Source organism: Mercenaria mercenaria, chromosome 2, assembly GCF_021730395.1.
Source record: "Mercenaria mercenaria strain notata chromosome 2, MADL_Memer_1, whole genome shotgun sequence".
Lineage (NCBI taxonomy): Eukaryota > Metazoa > Mollusca > Bivalvia > Venerida > Veneridae > Mercenaria > Mercenaria mercenaria.
This window is the reverse complement of record NC_069362.1, coordinates 49,563,200-49,585,395: the sequence shown is the minus strand read 5'-3', so window position 1 is coordinate 49,585,395 and position 22,196 is coordinate 49,563,200. Positions and strand designations below refer to the sequence as shown.

The following is a 22,196-nucleotide window of genomic DNA, read 5'->3' as shown; positions in this document are numbered from 1 at the left end:
CCTGCCAAGTGTAATCAGTACTGATTTTATGGCAGTAACTTGAAATAGAAGTTGAAGTTAAACACTCTCTCCGTTTTTAAACACATCTTTAGACAATTGCATTTCAAAATAATACATTGACATAACAGAGTAACACTCTATAATGTCCTAATAATTCAGCCCTTATAAATGCTCAAAGCCGCGTAGCAGTTTCTTGGGTGTGATTATTGATAAGAGGCGTGCAGGCGACTTTGGTTTGTTTTTCAATTATAATTTAATTTCATTTAGTTAAAAAATGATATGTTTATTGAATTTGATTACATTTTTTCACTTGGTATTAAATTCATTTGTGCTTACTCATATATCTAGGCCTATCGCGGAAGGTTTCCATTTTTAGACAAAAATACAGTATGTCCAACTTTCGATTTCAATATTGCACAGTTACAGTGAAAACGGAAGTTGGTTTTGTTTACATCAAATGTATTAAATCTGTTAGTACGACAAATGAGCATTTTGTAAAATAGTATTTTAACTTATTATTTCATCTGCTATCTATAGATTTTGTATTCGCTTCGATACCGTTTTAAATTATTTTGCGTTTTGTCCAGATGGGGTGGGGTATTAATTTACAATCCACTCTTGTCACATATAACAAAAACGGATTAAGTTATTGAAAGCGGACATGCATCAGTAATTATTATACATGTTAAGAACACTTTTTTACTGAAATTAAAACATATTAATGTATTTCTTGTTGTTGCAATACTCTCTAAGCTGTGTGTTATCACTCTGTTGTAAGCTGGCAGTTGATAACCGATAACACGACGTGAAAGGGTATTTAGATGTTATATATAGAAAGTTACTCCATAGTACCCTCCTGATACATGAACAACAGTTTAAGCGTAGTTACTAATATAAAATAAATGTGTACTACCAAGCAAGAGGGTTTAACAAAGGACTGTCCTATATGATATTTAACTGTGGATGTAGCTATTCAAACATAGTTTAGACATTGTAACTAAAAAATTAAAACCGGAATTTTTAACATTTTGACTCCAAATATATATTGCTAAGTGCATCAGATAATATATATACAATATTAAAATGCTGTGTGTTATTTTTTAAAAGAGATATTTACTCCAAAAAATTTAGTCCCCATAGCATTTTTGGAAATAGGATAGACAACTCCTGAATGACTATCTCATCAAATTTGCTGATATAAAAATAAACTTAGGTATTTTCCCGGGATACCCTCATTAAAGTCTGTTTCTTCATTTCATTCAGACATGGATGTAAACAAATACAGGAACAACTTAACAGTACAAGGACATCAAACAACCTTTTTTATTTCCTTCAGGACAGGTACACATGTTAGGTCATACTTGTAGTTAATAAACCAAAATGTAAAACAATTAATTAGCTCATCAAAGAAATGAAGACTAATAACTTCACAATATTTTATTACCTCCCTTCATTACATTTATCATCTACATTTTACATATATTTTTATGGAATTACCTCCCTTTATCTCAAATAAGCTTTCTTATATTGCAATTTAATCAGTCAGTATTTTTACCTTAATTTTCAGACAAATAAATTTATATTTTTTTAATCCATGGTAAGATGAAAAGCATAAATTATATTAAAGAATACCATAAAAGCATTTATCACACATGAATGCAAGGTATACACAACAAATAATTTTGAGCCTTGTTGCCAATGACAATGTTGAAAAATATTAAAGCTCAGATGGCATAACAGTGAGATAAAATCTTTTTAAGTTAAGTTAAGTTAATAATTCCCATATTAACTTATGAAAACAAAAAATTAAAGTATGTTGTTATTCCCATTTCAGTCCAACATATCTAAAGAAGTAAATACTACAAAGACTGTATATCAAATTTTTGAAAATAAAATTCCACCAACATATATTGTTCTTATTTCTTTTATCTTGATTATGTAGTGTACTTATCTGGAATGATGAGATATTTTGAAATGTATATTTCTTTATTCTCCTGGATGGAAAAAAATATATAAACAAAACAACCATTTATACCAACCAAATTGTAAAATACTTAAGTTTCTTTGATGTTAGTAATTATATGTTGAGACATGAAAACAACATAAAATATCAACATAAAATATAACTAAAAAATTGTTGTACATCATATGTAGATTAGATTAGACTGTATTATACAAATATTTATATGAAAATATGTGACAACTCTGGTTAAATAGAATATTAGTTAACTTATGGTAAAATGTTGAACTGCTTTAACATTAATCTACAAGTGATGAATGAGTTCATCTTACCATAACTTTGACATTTAATGTATTATTAAGAAAACTATAACATACAAGAAATGACACACAGACTGTATAAGTTGCTGAATGACTGGGTCAATCCCCACCAAAAATACTATGAAACTTAAAAAGTCCAATTAAATGTGTTTCTTTAAATTAGATTGATCACATTTGAACACTTCTATGACTGCAATTGTTAAATGCTTGCTTCTTACATGCATGCAATAATGGAAATAAAAAATTATTTAACAATACATGTATACAGTCTTGTCATGAACACATTCTGTACAGATGATAATACATAGGAAAGGCAACATATTTATTATATGGGTCCATCTCAGTTTACAGCTGGTGCATGGCTGTCTTGCACTTGAATATACATCATGCAGCACAGTTGGGGTAAATTCCATTTCACATGACAACACACTTGTAGCACTTCTGGAAATACAAATGTAAAACTTTATTACATAAAGAGAATAAAACATGATAGTTTTTAAAACAATTATAACATCATTTTAGACATTTGCAGATATTCTAATCTTAGAAATATATTATCAAGCAGCAAGTCAGGTAACTCTACAAATTGACATTTTGTCTAATTTCAACTTGTCTAAGGAACTACCTGTTTTAAGCAGCCAGATTGTGTTGCTACTTGGCTTGCTGCTTTATTTAAATTTTACATATACTTAGATCCACTAAATGACAAGTTATTTAATAGGACTGTCTGAAAAGATTGCATATTTTATAACATTCAATGTACATATTCAATAAAATGGTGAAAAAAATAAACAGATAAATCTGATGATGTTCACCTATGATCTCACCCTAAAACAACAACCTACAATCTCTGATTAGTATATGATGTAATAATGATAAACTACCTAAAGTGCTTTTATATAGCATGCAAAAACAATGAACTTGAGAACTGCCAAAACTTCACCTTATGAGTAATATATGTTCACTTTTCCCCTTGTTAAAAGTGTTGTTTTTCTTAAAGCATTTGAAATCATAGATATTATAAGTACAATGCAACCTCTGTAGAGCAATACCCTGTGGGATATACAAATATTTTAGCTATTTTGAGGTTGTTGTTCTGGAGAAGTAAATTTGATAGTTCTATTTTAGCTTAGGGAAATTCTCATGATGTTGTTAAAGAGAGGTTTTTGCTTCAGAGTGAACTACTCTGGAGAGGTTGTATTGTGAAAATTGCTTCAAACTTCATCTCCTTCAACTGAGCTAAATGAAGAAAAACAACAAAGGATTTTCCAAATTTAGAATTTCCTTGTTTACAATTTGACATTTAATGTTTGGCAACTATGCAGACATATTTTTATGTGACACAATGCCGCCTTTAATTATCTTATTCCAATGAACAAATTGTCAGTCTTGACAAAATCATGTGAAAAAATGATCACAGTAAAAAAAAATAATCCTAATCATTTTATATATATTGCAAAATCAGCTTTACAGAACTCATAAGTGACAAAAAATTAAATTCAAATATTGCCTTTGTGATGTGCAGCACTGGCCATGTCTTTTTATCACAATAGTTTACCTTATTTATATCTGTTACTTTTATCATAACTTTTATGTCCCTTCTGCACTAACCATTGTCTTCAAGTTCTGAAATATTGTAAAACATTAATTCACACACATTCTAGGAATTCAACATAAAATCAGTGTCAAAGCATTTGAATATAATTGTTTTAATTATCTTAATACAAAGATACAAATGTACTTCATGTTTTTGCTGACTGATACAATATACTGAAATTTGTATTTCAATATTTATTATCAAAGTACATGTTCATTCTACTTTTGAAATGTTGACATTACAAAGCTATCACACATTTATTACTAAACCATATCTACTATCATTATTTTGAATGGAGATATGTACTTAGTAAATTGAGGGATACACAAAGCTACAGGAAAGAAATGTTTATGCCAGGCTGACATAAAGTCCAGAAGGTTCACATCTTGTCAGGAATGTCAGTCTTATAGCTGTCTTGTACAGTTATTTCAGGAGCAAAAATGTAGCCATACAGCATATTATAAATGCTTTGAGACCTTTGTTTAACATACAAAAGCATATTACCTCCTGCATTTTTCATAATGGTAACATCTGCTTGGACTGCCACAGGGTAAGACAGGTCAAACAACTGTGCATGTACATACTCAAACTTTTCCCTACCAAAACTGAAAATGAAAATTATACAACATTTATTTTTTCTTTATTTTTGTACAAAAGATGACCTATGCATTTAATACAGACTTTTTACATATATTAATATAAATATATTAAAATTAATAAAATATCTTATAACTCATTGTATGATTAAAATTATAATCATTAATAAACTATATCAAACATGAACCTGAAGTGTTCTAATTTATAAAGCTGCAATTAATATTGAAAAAAATGCAACTATTGTATACAATGTATATTAAAAAATATCATGAACCTGATTATAAAACAGTCTGAGTTCAAATGTAATAACACATGACTGTCAGAAAATCAATGTATGTTATACTTTAATGATTTCATCATGACATGAATGCCATCAATAAACTTCATATATAACAAACTATACCACTATGTCAGTCCCTTTCTTGTTATTTCTACAGCTTCCAAAGACAGACTGCAACTACATGTATCAGACACTGAAAGTAAAATATACAAATAATCATTACACAAGAGAATGTTTCATGTTAAATAAAGGGAGTTAATTAAATGCAATCTGAGAATTTTTGCTAAACATAAAGGGAAGTAATTATCAATAAAATGAATGAAGAAAAATGCATATATAAGGGAGGTAATTTAGAAAAAAACAACAACTTCAAATGTCAGTATAATGATAGCTGACATTGACAATGACCTATATCAAGTATGCACAAAATAAGAAACAGCAAGCACTTGAAAAAATGCATTATATTTCCTTGCAATATCAAGAATATTTGACTGTATGTAAGGGTTCTCTACATGCTGTTATACTGAAAAAAACTTTAGTCTAAATATAGCTTAGATCTATTTATATCTTCAAAAAAAGGAAGTCCCAAATTTCCACAGCTATTCACAGGCTGAAAATTTTAGGTACTAATATCAGCAAAGAGGTTGATATCTATACTTTTTAATAACTATCGTCAAAGGTAGGGAAAAACTTACTGGAAAGGCATAAACTTCTGATCTAGTCATTTCAATACATTTTCAGCTCATTTGCATATAAGAAGAAATTTACAGAATTCCCCCTGTTTCTCTTCATTTTCAAAAAAATCTGTAAGATGGATATAAACCAAAATATTCTCCTATGTTGTTTTGTTTCATAACTGTTGGTATTTGAACCTTTAAAACGTCTTTATTTTGTCCATATATCTGTGAAAGTTGGATTTTTAAACCATTAGGAATTATTCGTTCAATGTTCCGGTCATTTCCTAAAGTATCCAATAAATAAACTATGTTTTCATGATACACAGATGCAACCCAGTGATCACTGTGGGTGTGATGTATCTGACAAGATGGCGACTGAACCGGTTCCATATGCACTTTTGTCAACCATCTGTTTTCTGTGTCATTAAAGATCGGAACCTTTTCAGTTAACTGAAGCCCGCCCACAGAATCTCCGACATGTTTTCTTAGTAATTTATTCACTGCTTCCATATGATTAGAATTTAGTTTTTTGTTGTTGATCAAATCTTCTTTATCAGTAATTGTTAAACCTAGGTCACTGAGCCACATTTCGGAATTTCCAGCTGCAGTGCCTTCAGATACACTGTCGTCTCGGCTCAGTTCTAATTCAATAAATTCATTGTCTTCATTTATATAAGATAAATCAGTCTCTAACCTCGGTATTTTGATATTATCTGATTCTTCAAACTTTAGTTTACGTTTTCTTAAAGTGGATTTAGGTGATTTCGATGCTGTTCGTTTCAGAATAGATTTCGGTGTAGATATTTCAAATCCGAGTTTCGCCTGCTGAACACTTTCTGAATTAGGCGTTTCGAAAATATTGCCACCATTAAATACTTTCACGACTGAATCGGGTGCCGGATTTATTATAGTGTCATTATCGTTGTCTCCTTTTCTACCTTTCTTGGTCCCACATTTTTTAGAATGTTTTGGACGACAGTTTTTTCGAAGTTGCGTTAAATTAAACACTTTTTTCTCGTCGGGAATCGGCATACCAACGGACATCATCGCTGCTATAATATGGTAGCATCTTGAAGTTGCCGGACAGGAACATGTTTCTTTTGGGAATATTGTTACAGAATATTTTTTATCGTTAGATCCATTTACCATGAATGCACCCATAGCTGGTACAAGTACGATTCCATTGTCTGCTATAGTTTTAACAGCTAGTGACTTTTGTGATACCGGACCTTTAATAACTTTCTGATTTTTTGAAGATTTCATATTTTCATCAGTCTCTTTCTCGTTCGATATATCGTTAGTATTATCATTATTTGTTCTGTTTTTGTTCAACAAAGCATTCATTTCCCCTTTTATTAACTGTATCAATTTATCAGGATGGCAAACATTTTTCGGTAAGCTGACTGTTTCAGGATCGCGTGCCGCAAATTTAAAACTTTCAGTGAGTGTCCATTCGCTTTCTCCACAGAATGCTCTGATCAATCCAGCGAGATCATTGCCTTGTAAATAATGTAAGTACATAACTATTTCATCAATTGCCTTTTCTTTATGGTCAATGAGTCTTTTTAATTTAGCATTCATACTTTCAACTACATTATTCGTGATTCCAGAGTATGGATTATAAATGTCCTTACTTTCGTTTTCGTGAACATAGGTGCGTCATTCCCACCACCAAAGAGCTTAACACTATCTGTACTTAAATAAAACTTTGTATCGGTTTCAATTAACACAATTTTACACTTCTGCGGACGATTTCTTAACATCATTGGCACACCAGGTTTGGTAACTGTTTTTGGTGGATCTGAAGGTGTAACCTTGGAGCGTTGTTCAGTGTTGCTGACGATAGGGTTTTCATCAACCTGCGGACCTACAGAAGAAGTTGTCTCGGAAATTGTAGAAAGCGAGAACACAGCAGATACAATATTCGATGCTAACGTTGATGTACCGTCGTAACTGAGGTGTAACCCATCTCTGCTAAACATCTGTCTCCTTGCGCCTGAAATGAAAACAAAACAGATATGAAACCCACGTATTAACAATAATTTATAGTCCGAAAACAAATCGCGTTGTACTAATCGTTATTATCATGGTTCTTATAAATATCATTATCATTATTATTATCACAAAGGCTAGAACGGTACAACAATAACTGTTTATATAATTTGGGAAGAACGTTCCAAACATTGTATGAAAGTCAGACTGTATCATAACATTTTTTGGTTGGATTCAGCGACCTTAATCACTCGGCGACGGAGGCCCCGTATCCATAATTTATCGCTAGGAAACAAATTATTATTACTGTTATAAATTATTATTATTATTATTAATTTAATTTGGGAAGAACGTACCAAACATTGTATGAAAGTCAGACTGTATCATAACATTAAGCCATGGTATATCTCGGACCATTGCATGAAGCTGACGGTTGATCGTGGCCGCCTCATAGTTCCATCTGTCTAGGAAATCATTCGATCGTTCACATCCATCAAACATGTTCTGACACCTTGGAAGAATTTCAGATACTACAACAGTGGCACTGAAAAAGAAGATTTTTTATCATTATTAACTGTGTTTTTATTTCATAGAGATACAATCTATATCGTCAGCATTTTCTAGACACCAGCAGTTCATACAGTTACAATATATATCGTCAGCATTTTGTAGACCCCGGGAGTTCATGCAGATACAATCTATATCGTCAGCATTTTGTAGACCCCGGCAGTTCATACAGATACAATCTATATCGTCTGCATTTTCTAGATCGCGGCAGTTCATACAGATACAATCTATATCGTCAGCATTTTCTAGACCCCGGGAGTTCATACAGATACAATCTATATCGTCAGCATAATTATTATTGTTATTATTATTTTAGGGATACAGCTTAACAAAATTCGTTATTATCATAAAGGCAAGAAAAGTGAAAATGTAAATACCTTGAAGACTCACAACGGAGTTCGGTACAGAACTTCTTTATGTCGGATACAATGGCCTCTGATGATTTGCGCCCAATATCATTCGCTCCAACTATAACGACAATGACCTGTAAAATAAAATATTATATAAACATATATATCTTATAACACTTTCAAATATAACTGCCGTCAGCATTTTCCAGAGTATTTCATTCTTTATTTAACTGGTCAGCAAATTCTATCGCTAAGTATCGTGTATACATGTGTGAAAATGCTGACCACATACAAAAAGAACAAAGTCGTCAGCAATATAAATTGTACATACAGCCGCCGTCAGCATTTTACAGAGTATTTCATTCTTTATTTAACTGGTCAGCAAATTCTAGCGCTAAGTATTGTGTATACATGTGTGAAAATGCTGACCACATACAAGAAGAACAAAGTCGTCAGTAATATAAATTGTAAATACAACTGCCGTCAGCATTTTCCAGAGTATTTTATTCTTTAATTAACTAGTCAGCAGAATCTTGCGCTAAGTATCGTGTATACATGTGTGAAAATGCTGACCACATACAAGAAGAACAAAGTCGTCAGCAATATAAATTGTACATACAGCCGCCGTCAGCATTTTACAGAGTATTTCATTCTTTATTTAACTGGTCAGCAAATTCTAGCGCTAAGTATCGTGTATACATGTGTGAAAATGCTGACCACATACAAGAAGAACAAAGTCGTCAGCAATATAAATTGTACATACAGCCGCCGTCAGCATTTTACAGAGTATTTCATTCTTTATTCAACTGGTCAGCAAATTCTAGCGCTAAGTATCGTGTATACATGTGTGAAAATGCTGACCACATACAAGAAGAACAAAGTCGTCAGTAATATAAATTGTAAATACAACTGCCGTCAGCATTTTCCAGAGTATTTTATTCTTTAATTAACTAGTCAGCAGAATCTTGCGCTAAGTATCGTGTATACATGTGTGAAAATGCTGACCACATACAAGAAGAACAAAGTCGTCAGCAATATAAATTGTACATACAGCCGCCGTCAGCATTTTACAGAGTATTTCATTCTTTATTTAACTGGTCAGCAAATTCTAGCGCTAAGTATCGTGTATACATGTGTGAAAATGCTGACGACATACAAGAAGAACAAAGTCGTCAGCAATATAAATTGTACATACAGCCGCCGTCAGCATTTTACAGAGTATTTCATTCTTTATTTAACTGGTCAGCAAATTCTAGCGCTAAGTATCGTGTATACATGTGTGAAAATGCTGACCACATACAAGAAGAACAAAGTCGTCAGTAATATAAATTGTAAATACAACTGCCGTCAGCATCTTCCAGAGTATTTTATTCTTTAATTAACTAGTCAGCAGAATCTTGCGCTAAGTATCGTGTATACAAGTGTGAAAATGCTGACCAAGATTATCCAACGTTTTATCAAATATTTATTTAGAAAAAGTAATATATAACTATTCATCTCGTAAAAGTATTTATATTAAACCAGACTGATTCCAGTTTACACTTTTCATAAATTTATTATTTTCTTTGACCACCGACATGATTAAATTAAAGATACCTGCCATGATGATCAGCGCCATGCAATTCTATTAAATTTGTCCTTCAGTAATTTCAGTGTTATTTCAAGCATTTAAAGACGACACGTGTGACATTGCACGGTAGTGGCATATCATTGTCCAAGTTGTTTATTAAACAATCGATTGAGATAAAATTTTAATTTAATCAAATGTTTGGTAAATGACATATGACTCGATACATTGTCGGTAGATAAAATAACATTATAAACATAAGCTAAGTATATCTTTGACCAACATAATAATTGCCTTTATAAAATTTATAAAATTACGGAAATTGCATGAATGAAAGAAGATGGCAGTCAGGATATATACATTTCACTATATCAAACGGTTCTTGAATTCTAGGTATTAAGCCAATATACCAATACCAAAAAATTTATTACGTAAAACATTATTACAATGTTTATAGTAACAAAGAGAAAAGCAACATTAAGCAACATACAAATGTAAATATAGCATGGAAAAAAAATATTGACCATAGAAACGCTTTAGCAAAATTCGGTGTAAATGTTTATTGATAATTGTTACTATTGTTAAATTATTATTTTATTTTTGTTTGTGTCGTAAACATTTAAATGTTTATCTTAATCAATACTATGATATATATATATATATCCATGTTGTATTGTAAATTACCTTGATGAAGTTAAAGAATATGTTCTGTTCTGAACTGGTTAGCTACTATCCGCGCTCTTTTGGCGATATTTTACCAATTATTTACAACTCATTGAAGTGATCAATTTTAAATTTTGTTCTTGTGTCAAATTCACGATGGTATGTGATTTTCTAGTAGGACTTGCATCAGTAAAGACATGTGTTCATGGACACGTGCGTACTAGTGCACATGCCCTGCACGTGCAAAATATGCTTTACTGGTCAAAACGCTTATGCGGTTACGTTTGCCGTAAATCGACCAAAAGTAAAACAATAATTAGCTGCAGTACCTATTCCAATGTCAGATTGCGAAATTTCTTGTAAATGCATGAATTAAAAGGTAAATTAAGTAAACTTACCGAAAAGAATGGTGCTACATCATAAATAATATCCTGCTTAAGTATGTCACTAGTAGTATATCCAGGATATGAAAACACACTGAAATCATCCTCTGTCAAATATTCACTAAGATATTTGGCCTGGCTATGTCCTATCACTAAAGCCATTGTGTGAGTGATGCAAGTTTCAATAATATTAACACACGAGAAATAACACAAAATAATACTGAACACAAAATATTATAATATTGAACAATAAACACTATAGTAAGCAACCAATATTCGCAAAAGAAGCACTTTTTGTAAATTGGTAAAGAGAATGTAGATAGCACTGAAAATGTTTATATATGTTATATGTTACTCATTTCTTTTACTCATTTCTTTAAATTGGTGTTGGAATTCTATACTTAAGCAAAATGATTATTATAAGATCAAAGACATAAAGAAAAACAAACAAAAAAGAAAAAAAAAACAGAACAATAACAAATCGGCATTTAGGTCTTTTATTGAGATATACTTTTGGTATAATTACGCTTTCATGTAATTACTCATTTATTACAATTTAACGGTTGAACTCGAATGATCAATCACACATGTATACATTTTTGATTAACTTAAAAAACTGTGACTGTCAGTAGCAGATTAAAGGATATCATAATTATAGGATAACATTTTTTATAAAAAGGTGAGAACAAACAAAACGATTGATTTAATCATTGTGTGAAAACGGACGGGGAAGATTAAAGATGGTGCGCTTTCTAACAATAAATCACAAACATTTTCCGTTTCATCCCCTTGTATAGAAGACAATTATAATTTTTGTATGAAACAAACAAATAATTATGGTGTATTCTTAGATTGTCGGTCCATGTGCTGTCTAAATTGATTTTACCATTTTTAAAATATGAAGCGCATTACTTGTCCGTATGATTGCCTCGCTCACTTCATTGTTGTCTATGATTAAATAATGCTAAAAAAAAGAAATATTAGAGATTTTATTTCATTTAAGTAAGTTAAATACTCTTTTGTATAAATAATATATACGCAGTTTACTTTTGCAAGTAATTTATATAACGTCTGATTAATGTAATGCACGCATAATTTTTAAAAAATTTAAAAGAAAAAACAAGAAAGAAACAAACAAACAAAAAAAAAAAAAAAACAGCGGTGCTTAATTATAAAGTAGATTAATTACAATTTCATTATTATTTCACATTATTAATGGTAATACAACTTGAATTTATAAATGCTTTTATTAATTTCTTAACTTTAACTAATTAAACACATTGAACACTCAAATACTTTTCTTTTTTAATGTATATTTTAGATATATAAAATCAACCCAGCGTATTTTCTGTTTAAATTATGTCAATTTTGCGCTATTTTACAAGTCATTTCCAATTAATACTGTTTTATTAATTATTGAAAGACAACAATAATAATAATTCTTTGTTGTCAGTGTTTCCTAAAAACCTTCTATTTCTATATCGTCAGCATTTTCTTAATCGCCTCTATATACATATCGTCAGCATTTTCCTTCTTTGTGTATATTGTCAGCACAGCGCGTCAGCATTTTAGCCTGTGCCGCAAAACTGTACCGGTGCACACATAAAAAAATCTCAACTGTGATTTTCAAAATAATACAGTCAGACCACAATTATTTCCCTTGAAAATAAAATGCTCTAGTTAAATGCCTACATAGTTAGTTTTATGTACTTATGCGAAGTTAAACTCAATTGATGCGGGTTTTTATTACTCTTGATTTATTCAAAAATATGTATTAATGACATAAGTTTGTATTGCGACTAATGATATTATACTTTACTTATTCTATTTTGTAAACGTATTTTGGGAGCACATAGCACCCTGCTGGCCACAGTGATATATAAGTCCTACAGATACACGTAAAAGTGCCTTGAGTGTTTTTCCATATAAGATGTATTTAGCTCTCTCGGGACATTAGTTTTAACAACGTCCCTGTACTTTACTTATTGATAATTCTAATATGCTTGTCTCTGTTAAAACACTCTTACGCTAGAATGACTTCACGTTAACGTGCGGTGACGTCAGTGTTTTTGTTGCGACCAAGAAAGAGCGCTACTATATTTGATCTACTTTTTTAGATTAAGGGCAGATTAGAATCGAAATAATTTATATCAAAAACCGTATTTTAACACTATTTATGCACTCGGGCGGTAATACGTCGTACAAATAATTTCACTCGGGCTGCGCCCTCGTGAAATTATTACGCCCGACGTATAACCACCTATCGTGCATAAATAAGTGTTAAAACACTCTTTTGCTATAAATTATTTCTTAAATGATGACACATTTCAAGATTTTTTTTTTCGATTTTCGCCAATAACTTTGACTAAACTATTCGTGCCAGCGACTAAAACATATATTTACAGAGTCTTTAAGTTTAATATCTGCAAGGTATGGTGGCAGTTTATCTAGCTGTATAAGACAAGAACGAGTTTCACTTATTATTCGAATTGAATCACGACTTTTCGGCTTTGATGCTTTTTATATCTTATGTCGTTGTATATAAGAACTAAACCAATGTAATAATGTAAGGACCCTCTTAAATAATGAATGATTACGTAAAACAAAATGTTCTGTTTAAATGTAAAATAATTGTCATCTTTCAAGGAACTGAATATATAAGACTAGAAAGTATTTGTAAGAAAATGTGTATGAAATGTAGGCCGAAAAGCAAAATTTTGAAAAGTGCGAAACTATGATTTTTTGTCATATAATTTCAGCTTTTGGAAATATTTGCTTTCTTGCAACTACCTCTTACATGCATGATTTTATCTTTGAATTTCAGAGGTGGTTTATTATGTAGAGCACAGATTTACGATCATAAGATATGGCTGAGAGAGGTGACCATCCCTCTATACAGGATGGTTCCGATGCCTATATTGCATTAACATGTACACCGTGTAGTGACGAGGGAACCAGTGAAGAGGCCGTCAAGTATTGTCCGGAATGTGACGAATACCTTTGTACAACATGCACGAAATACCACCGTAAAGTAAAAGCGTCACGTGACCACAAGCTGGTTGATAGAGAAGAAGGAAAACACAAGTCAAAGGTCGCTACGCTGACAACGAAAATAAAATGTCGACAGCACTCGGATAGAGACATAGAAATGTATTGTGGTGCACACGATATGGTCTACTGTTTAATGTGTATCGCCACAGAACACAGGTAAATTTCAGTTTCAAAGTCACATTGAATTAAAATTAACTCCTTGCTATGTAAACATTTATTGCATCAAAAAAGTATCATGCAAAGTGCCTCATTTAGGCATTAAGCATCCGTGCAGGTTAAAATACAAAACATATATTAATTAGATTAACTTTCCATGAAGTGCTTAACAAATGGTACTCTCGAAATTCAGCCAGAAACAATATAATATGTATAAGTCCTCTAGTAACCGCCTCTGTAGCCTAGTGGTAGAGCGTCCGCTTCGAGTGCGGGAGGTTGTGGGTTCGATCCCCGGCCGCGTCATACCAAAGACGTAAAAAATGGTACTAGTAGCTTCCTCGCTTGGCGCTCAGCATTAAGAGGGTAGTGCTAGGACTGGTCAGCCCGGTGTCAGTATAATGTGACTGGGTGGGGTATCATGTCACGTGTCTACGGCGTGATACTCCAGTGAGGCAGCACTATAAAGTTGGGCATTGTGCTCACTGCTACAAGTAGACACCGTCGTTTATATGACTGAAAAATTGTTGAAAAAGACTTTAAACCCGAACACACACACACACACACACACACACACTCTAGTGAGCGGTAAAGACCCATTCGAGCGTCTTATTACGTCATCAGCCAGTTTTACAATAATAAGGGTTCTCTACACGTACTAGTTCTGCTTCTAAAGAAACAGACCTCTCTACGAACCAGAATTGAGCAATGAATCTAAATTGCTGAGTAAGACATTGATGAAGATATTGGCCTCATTCTGAATATTTGAAAACAGCAAATCTAAGCAGCAAGATGTTTCCTTTTTTTTAGCTCGTTTTGCGAAGTATGGAGAGCTATCCTACTCGGCCCGGCGTCGGCGTCCTTCCGCGTCCGCACTTCGGTTTAAGTTTTGATGCACTTTCACTTTATCTCTGTAATTACCTGATGTATTTATTTCAAACTTAAAATAGTTATTCCTCATCATCACCCACATCATATCGCAGAAGGGCCATAACTCACATATCAATATTTCATGAATTATCGCCCCTTTTTACTTAGAATTTCAGGTTAAAGTTTTGATGCACTTCCACTCTATCTCAGTTATTACTAAATGGATTTGGCTCAAACTTAAAATAATGGTTCCACCGTACCACCCACATCATATTACACAAGGTCTATAACTCAGGCACCAATATTTCATGAATTATGCCCTCTTTTACTTAGAATTTCAGGTTAAAGTTTTCATGCACTTTCACTCTTATCTCAGTTATTACTAAATGGATTTGATTCAAACTTAAAATAGTTATTCAGCATCATCACTCACATCATATGACACAAGGGTCATAACTCTTGCACCAATATTTCATGAATTATCCCCCTTTTTACTTAGAATTTTAGGTTAAAATTTTGATGCACTTCCACTCTATCTCAGTTATTACTAAATGGATTTGATTCAAACTTAAAATAGTTGTTCCACCTTATCAGCCACATCATATGACTCAAGGTCTATAACTTTGGTGCCAATATTTCATGAATTATGCCCCCTTTTACTTAGAATTTCAGGTTAAAATGTTGATGCACTTTCACTCTATCTCAGTATGACTAAATGGATTTGATTCAAACTTAAAATATGACACAAGGACCTTAACTCTTGCACAAATATTTCATGAATTATTCCCCCTTTAGAATTCCAGGTTTAAGTTTAGATGCACTTAGAATAGTTGTTCCACCTTATCACCCACATCATATGACATAAGGTGCATAACTCTGGTACCAATATTTCATGAATTAGGCTTTCAGGTTAACTTTGATTCCTTTTCACTATATCTCAGTTATTACTAAATGGATTTGATGTAAATTTGAAATTGTTATTCCACATAATCACCCACATCATATGACACAAGGTGCAAAAATCACAATTGCACCAATATTTCATATTGGTATCCCCCTTTCTGCTTAGAATTATTCTTATTTAATGTTCTTTATCTATCTTAATACTTAATATTTTTGACACAGACTCAAGCTATTGTCCAATATCTTCATTCTTATTGGAGCCATTAAACACTCTAGTGACAGCTCCAGCTTCCTCCGATGTGCCAAATTTCACTATCCAGCATCGAAATAGTCGAGCGCGCTGTCTTCTGTGACAGCTCTTGTTTATTTTTTCGATTAATCAAAGTGATGTTTACTTAAAAGTATTTTTCATGCAGGACATGTAGAGATGTGACTAATCTAACGGATACTGCAGTCACGGACTTTCAACAAAATGAAATTGATCGTCTGCATGAAGAATCCGAGTCTATTAAAGAGCTCTTGGTGGACATGGAGAAAATGAAACAAGAGAGTGTCGTTTTACTTAAAGAGAAAAGAAAAGAAATTCAAAGAAGAGTTCAAGAAATAGAAGATAGAATGATAGAGCACATCAAAACCCTTTCCAAACAAGCAAATGTTTCCCTCGACGAAACATATGCTAAGGTCAAAGACGAACTAGAATCAGATATTGCCGTAGTGAATCGTAGAAGATCTGAAGTGGAGAAGGTAAATGAACAGCTCCGGTCAAAGACGGAAGTTAATCAGGAACAACGGTTTGTTAAAGTCAAACTTTGTCAGCAGATAATAAATGACGCCAAAAACGTACATGCAAAATTAGAATCGGACAGTCAAGTATCAGTTGAGTTCGAGGAAAGTTCAAATGTGACGGAACAGTTCTTGGCAGTCAAAAGTCTCGGCAAAATAAAACAAGCTCGTGCAAATAGAAAGAAGGAAATACAACAACAGAAAGAGATAAATGTTAATATGCAGAACGATAGCAACCCGTGTTTGATAATTGATATTTGCCAGCTTGATAGCGGACTTTTCCTTTTGGCCGACAATTATAACTGTAAGGTAAAACTAATGTATATCGACCGCAATGTTACCGATCACTTCAGCGTTAAAGGTCAACCAACTGGCATTTGTAAAATAAGTAATAATGAAGTAGCGGTGAAGTTGAATACTAACAACATAAAATTGTTGTCGGTTGATACTCGTATTTCTAAACTGAGAAATATTTCAATTAGGCGAGGAGGTAATCACAGGGGTATGACTTATGCAGCTGGAAAGTTTTGGGTGGGGACGTCATCAAGTGTTGACGTGTACAACATAAATGGGACATTTGAAAAACATGTTACATTAGATACAGTTGGTCTGACATACATACCGAGACAAATGGCTGTTTTTCAGAACTCGGTATTTGCGGCTGATCAAAGTAACGGCATAGTGTGTTTTAAGAGCGATGGTACGAAAAACGCTGAATTTCGAGATAGTAGACTGGAGAGTACAATTGGTGTATGTGTATCATGTGATGGTACAGTATACACTATTGACAAATTGTCTAAAAAGATTGTCATATTTAGTCAGAATGGAAAATGTCTGGGAGAACTGGTTCCCGATGTCTCCAGTGGGAGTGAACCAGAATCGCTGTGCTACGATGATAAAAACAATTGTATATTAATTGGTTATTACAGTCGCAATACAGTTACTGTGCTTTATTTACGTGATTGAGAACTTGAATGTTAGCTGGTGTTGTGTAAAGAAATGCATGTACAATTAGACGAACACATTTTATTTTTCCTTGCGTGTCCTTACGACCGAAATACAGTTATAATATCAAACTTTCTATAGTGAAACCAAGCTGAATTTGAACTTCTGTTGTACTGCTTAAGCGGCCAATACCGTATACATGTACAACAGATCGCGTTATCCATGAATTATAGTTGTGTGGTTATATGACATAGGTGAAATCACGACATATTTTACTTAAATTGTGATTTTTTGTATAAACTGATGTAATAAAATTGCCACTTTTTTAGTTTCACTGTATTTAGTCTATTATATTATAATTTAAAAAAGTAGAACTAAAAATGGGCTTGTCGGGTAGCTTTTGGTATAGTTCGTCGTGTAGGTAACGAGCAACTTTGAAGTTTCTATTGTTTCGAACATGTATTGATTTATTACACATCCTGAAAGTACACAATATGAACAGTACTTACAATCATGTATCATACGTCACTGATATACCAAACTACGTATAGCTCATATAAAAGATATTCAGTGCCCATATTTCACTAAAATTATTTTCTACATATATATAATTCTGAATTAAATAATGTAGAACAATCTGCAAGAGATATCGTCGATGTCTTTGTTCAGATGTTCCTATTATCGATTTTGAAAGTTCTTTTTTGAGTATATATGAATGGTGAAAAGAAGCCAACAGGACGCTTTAAATACAATTTAGTAAAACAGCTATATATCAGAATTATGTAATATAGCATGTATTAAGATCACATTAAAATTCACATCAAAATGACTGAATAATATATTATCCTCTTGATTCTGACAATACTCCACACTCCTCTCGCCCGTACACTACTCATTTCGGTTTAAGAAAGTTTTTACAATAAACGAGACCAGATAAGGTATCGATTGTATACTATTCTCCGCAACACATTGAAAACTTGCCAATATGAATAAGGTGTAGTAGAATATGGAATACTTTTATATCAAATCTTCATGGAAAACAATCGCCTCAACCAGATATCGAACTCGGTCCATAGTTCTTCGCTCCACAGGACTTGGTAACAGTATTAATAAGTGAATTTGTTCAGACACGTTAACTGAACCAGTCCTGTTGGTAGACTCAGCGTTGTGAAATTCCAACCTACTATTGTTTCAATAACAGCAAATAACACAGTTCGTCCTGAGATTCGTGACAGTTTGCTCAGAAATCAGTTACTAAGGCTCGTCCGAAATCATTTCTTCGCATGACCGACATCCCTAAGCGTATTTATGCTTCAACAAGATATTCTTACAAATTTTATTAACTGTCATAACCTAAGTGATGTTTGACGGCTGTAAAAGTCTCCACGTACTTTTAAGTAGTATTATTATATTTTCTGTTCGAGTCCTTAATAGAATTTCGTTAAAATCTGGTGCTAGGGGGCATGAACAGACCCCGCTTTCATTTTGATTGGCTATGTTCGTTACTTCCAAGAGCTCAACAGCAGTCTTCAAATGTTGTGTGGTAGTTGCATGAAGTACTTGCGCTTGATATCATTATATTTTCTGGTCTTTCAGGATAATGGAGCCCATTCAGTTTTACTACAAATAGTTCCGCTTTAGCCAACGGGCGTGAAAGGTGTTGCGCATTTTGACCTCTCATACCGAATCTACTATTTTGCTTGGTTACATGCCATACCTTTAAAGTATAACAGACGATTACACTGTATGTATGGTTATTTAATTAACTGGTCAGTCAAGTTACCAAAGTTTGCCTTTACAATGGCAGGCTATATTATATGCCATACAGTTCGTATGAACGCAGCATGTCTTAAGGAAAGCATTGCTTTAAAACACCGAATTACTAAGTGCGGCATTAACAACGTACATGTAACTAACATGTATAGTAAGTTTGATTAGAAAAGCTTTAAATAAATTCAATGAAATTAAACAATAACACAATCGTTTAAGTCATTTCGATTTTTACATTTAATATGTTTTGAATGATTAAGAGCAAATTTCTTTGTTTCGGAGCTGTTTTGTTTATTCCAAGAAATAATCAACTATACACATTTGTATAAAGAATACCGATATCTTACAAAATAATTTTAATTTAACGCTTAGATCATGTAACAACAATGCGTGGCTTAGATCTTGTCTTAGAATTATCGAGGAAAACAATGCCAGTTTTATATTTTGTTACCATTCACAAATAAATGAAAGAATCAATATACATGTATTGTATTACATTTTAACCAATCTGATTACATATAAATTAATTCGAAACAATTGATTTCTAATTCCAATACGGCACATTGTCAGTAGTTGTATTTAAAACAGAAGACATCCCAAGAAGTGCCAACAAGTAAAATAAATCCTTACGTGTTGCATTTAACATTTAAATTTCAAACAACAAATAAAATGAGAAACTTAACACACCTGGAATGATAAAACCCGCTTGAAAATACAATTTGTTCATTCAATAGTTGTTCAAAATTATCAGCGAGCAAATGTAATACAATCCTTACTCAACTATATATCAAAAAGCGAATTTAACAGAAATGCGTAATATACAATCTGCTTAGTCCAGTCTTAAGATCATTTTAGAGTGGCTGAAAGCTATTTTTGTGCGTTTGTACGGGTATAAACCACGTCAGGACTTGTTGCAAATCCAGGAATCGCGCTGTGTTTTTTACCCGTATAAACGTACAAATATAAAAATATAGCATTCATTTTTTTACATTTTGTGTAGCTTGCTACAAAATAAGTGATTTGCTCTCCAGGAGTATCATAGAATGGAAATAAATTTCAGAATATCAATCTTTTCGACATCTAGAACAGTCAAAAACACTCGCTCGCATTCAACTGTAATTAGCCTTCCGATAGAAATAGAGTTTCTAGTTTGTATTCTAAAATATTGTTAAATTCAGTGAAAAAATCAAACAGTCCTTTGTTGATTCAATTTTGATCTTTACAGCCAGAAAAATATTTTAAGCCATAATTTGATGTTATTTTGGAATCTTTGGCGTCCAATTTTGAAAGAATTTTAAACGACGCCATTTGTTCATTTTGTTGCTATAAGTGACGTCAGATTACGCGTGAAATCTCGCGGACAGGCCAGTCTTTGATATTACACCCATGTTGTTTATATGAAAATGAACGCTTTTTTCTTTCCATAAAAATGTATTGTGGATGTAAATATTCCTGGCTAAAGTCATCAAAGTAAGAAGAAATGTCAAGAGTGCTAAAACTTTTAAGCCTGGCCAGCGGTCATTGGTACACACACACGTCACCAAAATTCTAAAATATACCGTTTTGTACAAAAACATTGTAAAATTACTTTGAAAACTCAATTTTCTTGGTACAAAATGGGACACAGTTCTGACGGGCACGACTCCATTTATTCATTTGCCATTTTCCTTGAAGACAGAATATTACATACAAGTGCATACAAAAACTTTGCGTAAAGCATTTCACTGATGATGTATTTCATGTGCTTCTGCTTATCGGTCAAATACATGGAAATATGTCTAATATGGAATTAATACATTTTTCTTGTATCCAGTACGATATGAATTCATACGTTTCGTGTTGTGAATACAAAGCGTTTGAAGAGAAAAATGTTGTCTTAAAATTATACTCTCATACTCCTCATTTCGCTCATCATAATAATAAAATAACAATTCGACAATTTTTTATTAAGATCTGTAAAGATGTAATGCATGAAATAGTTTGAAATATAATTAAGCCAAACATTTATTTTCTAAATGCTTTTTTTTTGTTGCTTTAAGATCACTTACAAAAGAAAATGCATTTAGGAATTACCAAATTTACTTTATATTCTAACATGATTAAAGAATTAAACAAAAACATTTCTAATCTAATTTAAAACCTGCTATTAAAAACATAAATACTATGTGCAATATAATATGGTATATATAAAAAACTGAATGTTAATGAATTACATACGATGTTTCGTGTTTTCAAACAGTGTATGATTTAGTAGCTCTTTGTATCTCATACTATATAAACAGACATGTAAGTTTACCCTCATCGTAAGGATAGTAGAAAACATTTTATATTAAGGAGGTAGGTTACCTTGTTACAAGGGTAAATTCAAATTAGTTGAACTGCAGCATGTTTTTGTATTTCGTGTAATATGAAGTTTTAACTGCTACAATCTCAATTTCGTTTGTCTCTGTCCCTTCAAGCTCAATTTTTATTTGAAGAACATGACCCTCCAAGGGTATTTCATATTGAAAGAAGAAGGAAAATACGGATATTTAACACTTTTCAGTGTATTTTAGTTTCATTGATATCCGTAGAAGTCTGCATAATTGATAATTTTACTGGTGTGCACGTTATCTTTCTAATATAAGCTTAAAATGTATATGTCGCGGGGCTCGTGTTTCCATGGTAACGCATTTTCTCTCATTTTTAAACAACTATGTATAAAAATAGGGGTTTTCGACGGCTTCAGTGCCATTCCGTTAATGACCAACATGAAATATTTGGGTAAT

The 22,196-nt window shown here is 32.4% G+C and overlaps 2 protein-coding genes across 3 annotated transcripts; one reads left to right on the top strand and one right to left on the bottom strand.

Annotated features, from left to right (window-relative positions):
* The first annotated feature begins 185 nt into the window (after positions 1-185).
* LOC123562159 (uncharacterized) lies at positions 186-17,992 on the top strand. Its single transcript, XM_053536559.1, has 3 exons — positions 186-233; positions 13,778-14,160; positions 16,347-17,992. Exons 2-3 carry the CDS (start codon positions 13,820-13,822, stop codon positions 17,677-17,679), a joined length of 1,674 nt encoding a protein of 557 aa, XP_053392534.1. The 5' UTR covers positions 186-233; positions 13,778-13,819; the 3' UTR covers positions 17,680-17,992.
* LOC123532398 (uncharacterized) lies at positions 1,423-12,527 on the bottom strand. 2 transcript variants are annotated; one of them, XM_053536561.1, is made up of 7 exons: positions 10,969-12,527; positions 8,368-8,474; positions 7,780-7,967; positions 4,878-7,427; positions 4,382-4,482; positions 3,839-3,906; positions 1,423-2,721 (listed from the first exon to the last, which is right to left on the bottom strand). In XM_053536561.1, exons 1-4 carry the CDS (start codon positions 11,113-11,115, stop codon positions 7,021-7,023), a joined length of 849 nt encoding a protein of 282 aa, XP_053392536.1. In that variant the 5' UTR covers positions 11,116-12,527; the 3' UTR covers positions 1,423-2,721; positions 3,839-3,906; positions 4,382-4,482; positions 4,878-7,020. The 2 variants fall into 2 exon arrangements, with proteins under 2 accessions (XP_053392536.1, XP_053392535.1); XM_053536560.1 differs by lacking the exons at positions 7,780-7,967; positions 8,368-8,474; positions 10,969-12,527 and having other exon boundaries at positions 4,878-7,017.
* Positions 17,993-22,196: the final 4,204 nt, after the last annotated feature.

Bases quoted from the DNA above. Each gene is read 5' to 3' on its own strand.
- LOC123532398 (XM_053536560.1), bottom strand. From the start codon at position 7,012: ATGAATGCTAAATTAAAAAGACTCATTGACCATAAAGAAAAGGCAATT.
- LOC123562159 (XM_053536559.1), top strand. From the start codon at position 13,820: ATGGCTGAGAGAGGTGACCATCCCTCTATACAGGATGGTTCCGATGCC. The intron at 14,161-16,346 runs GTAAATTTCAGT...TTTTTCATGCAG, and splicing joins TGTATCGCCACAGAACACAG to GACATGTAGAGATGTGACTA.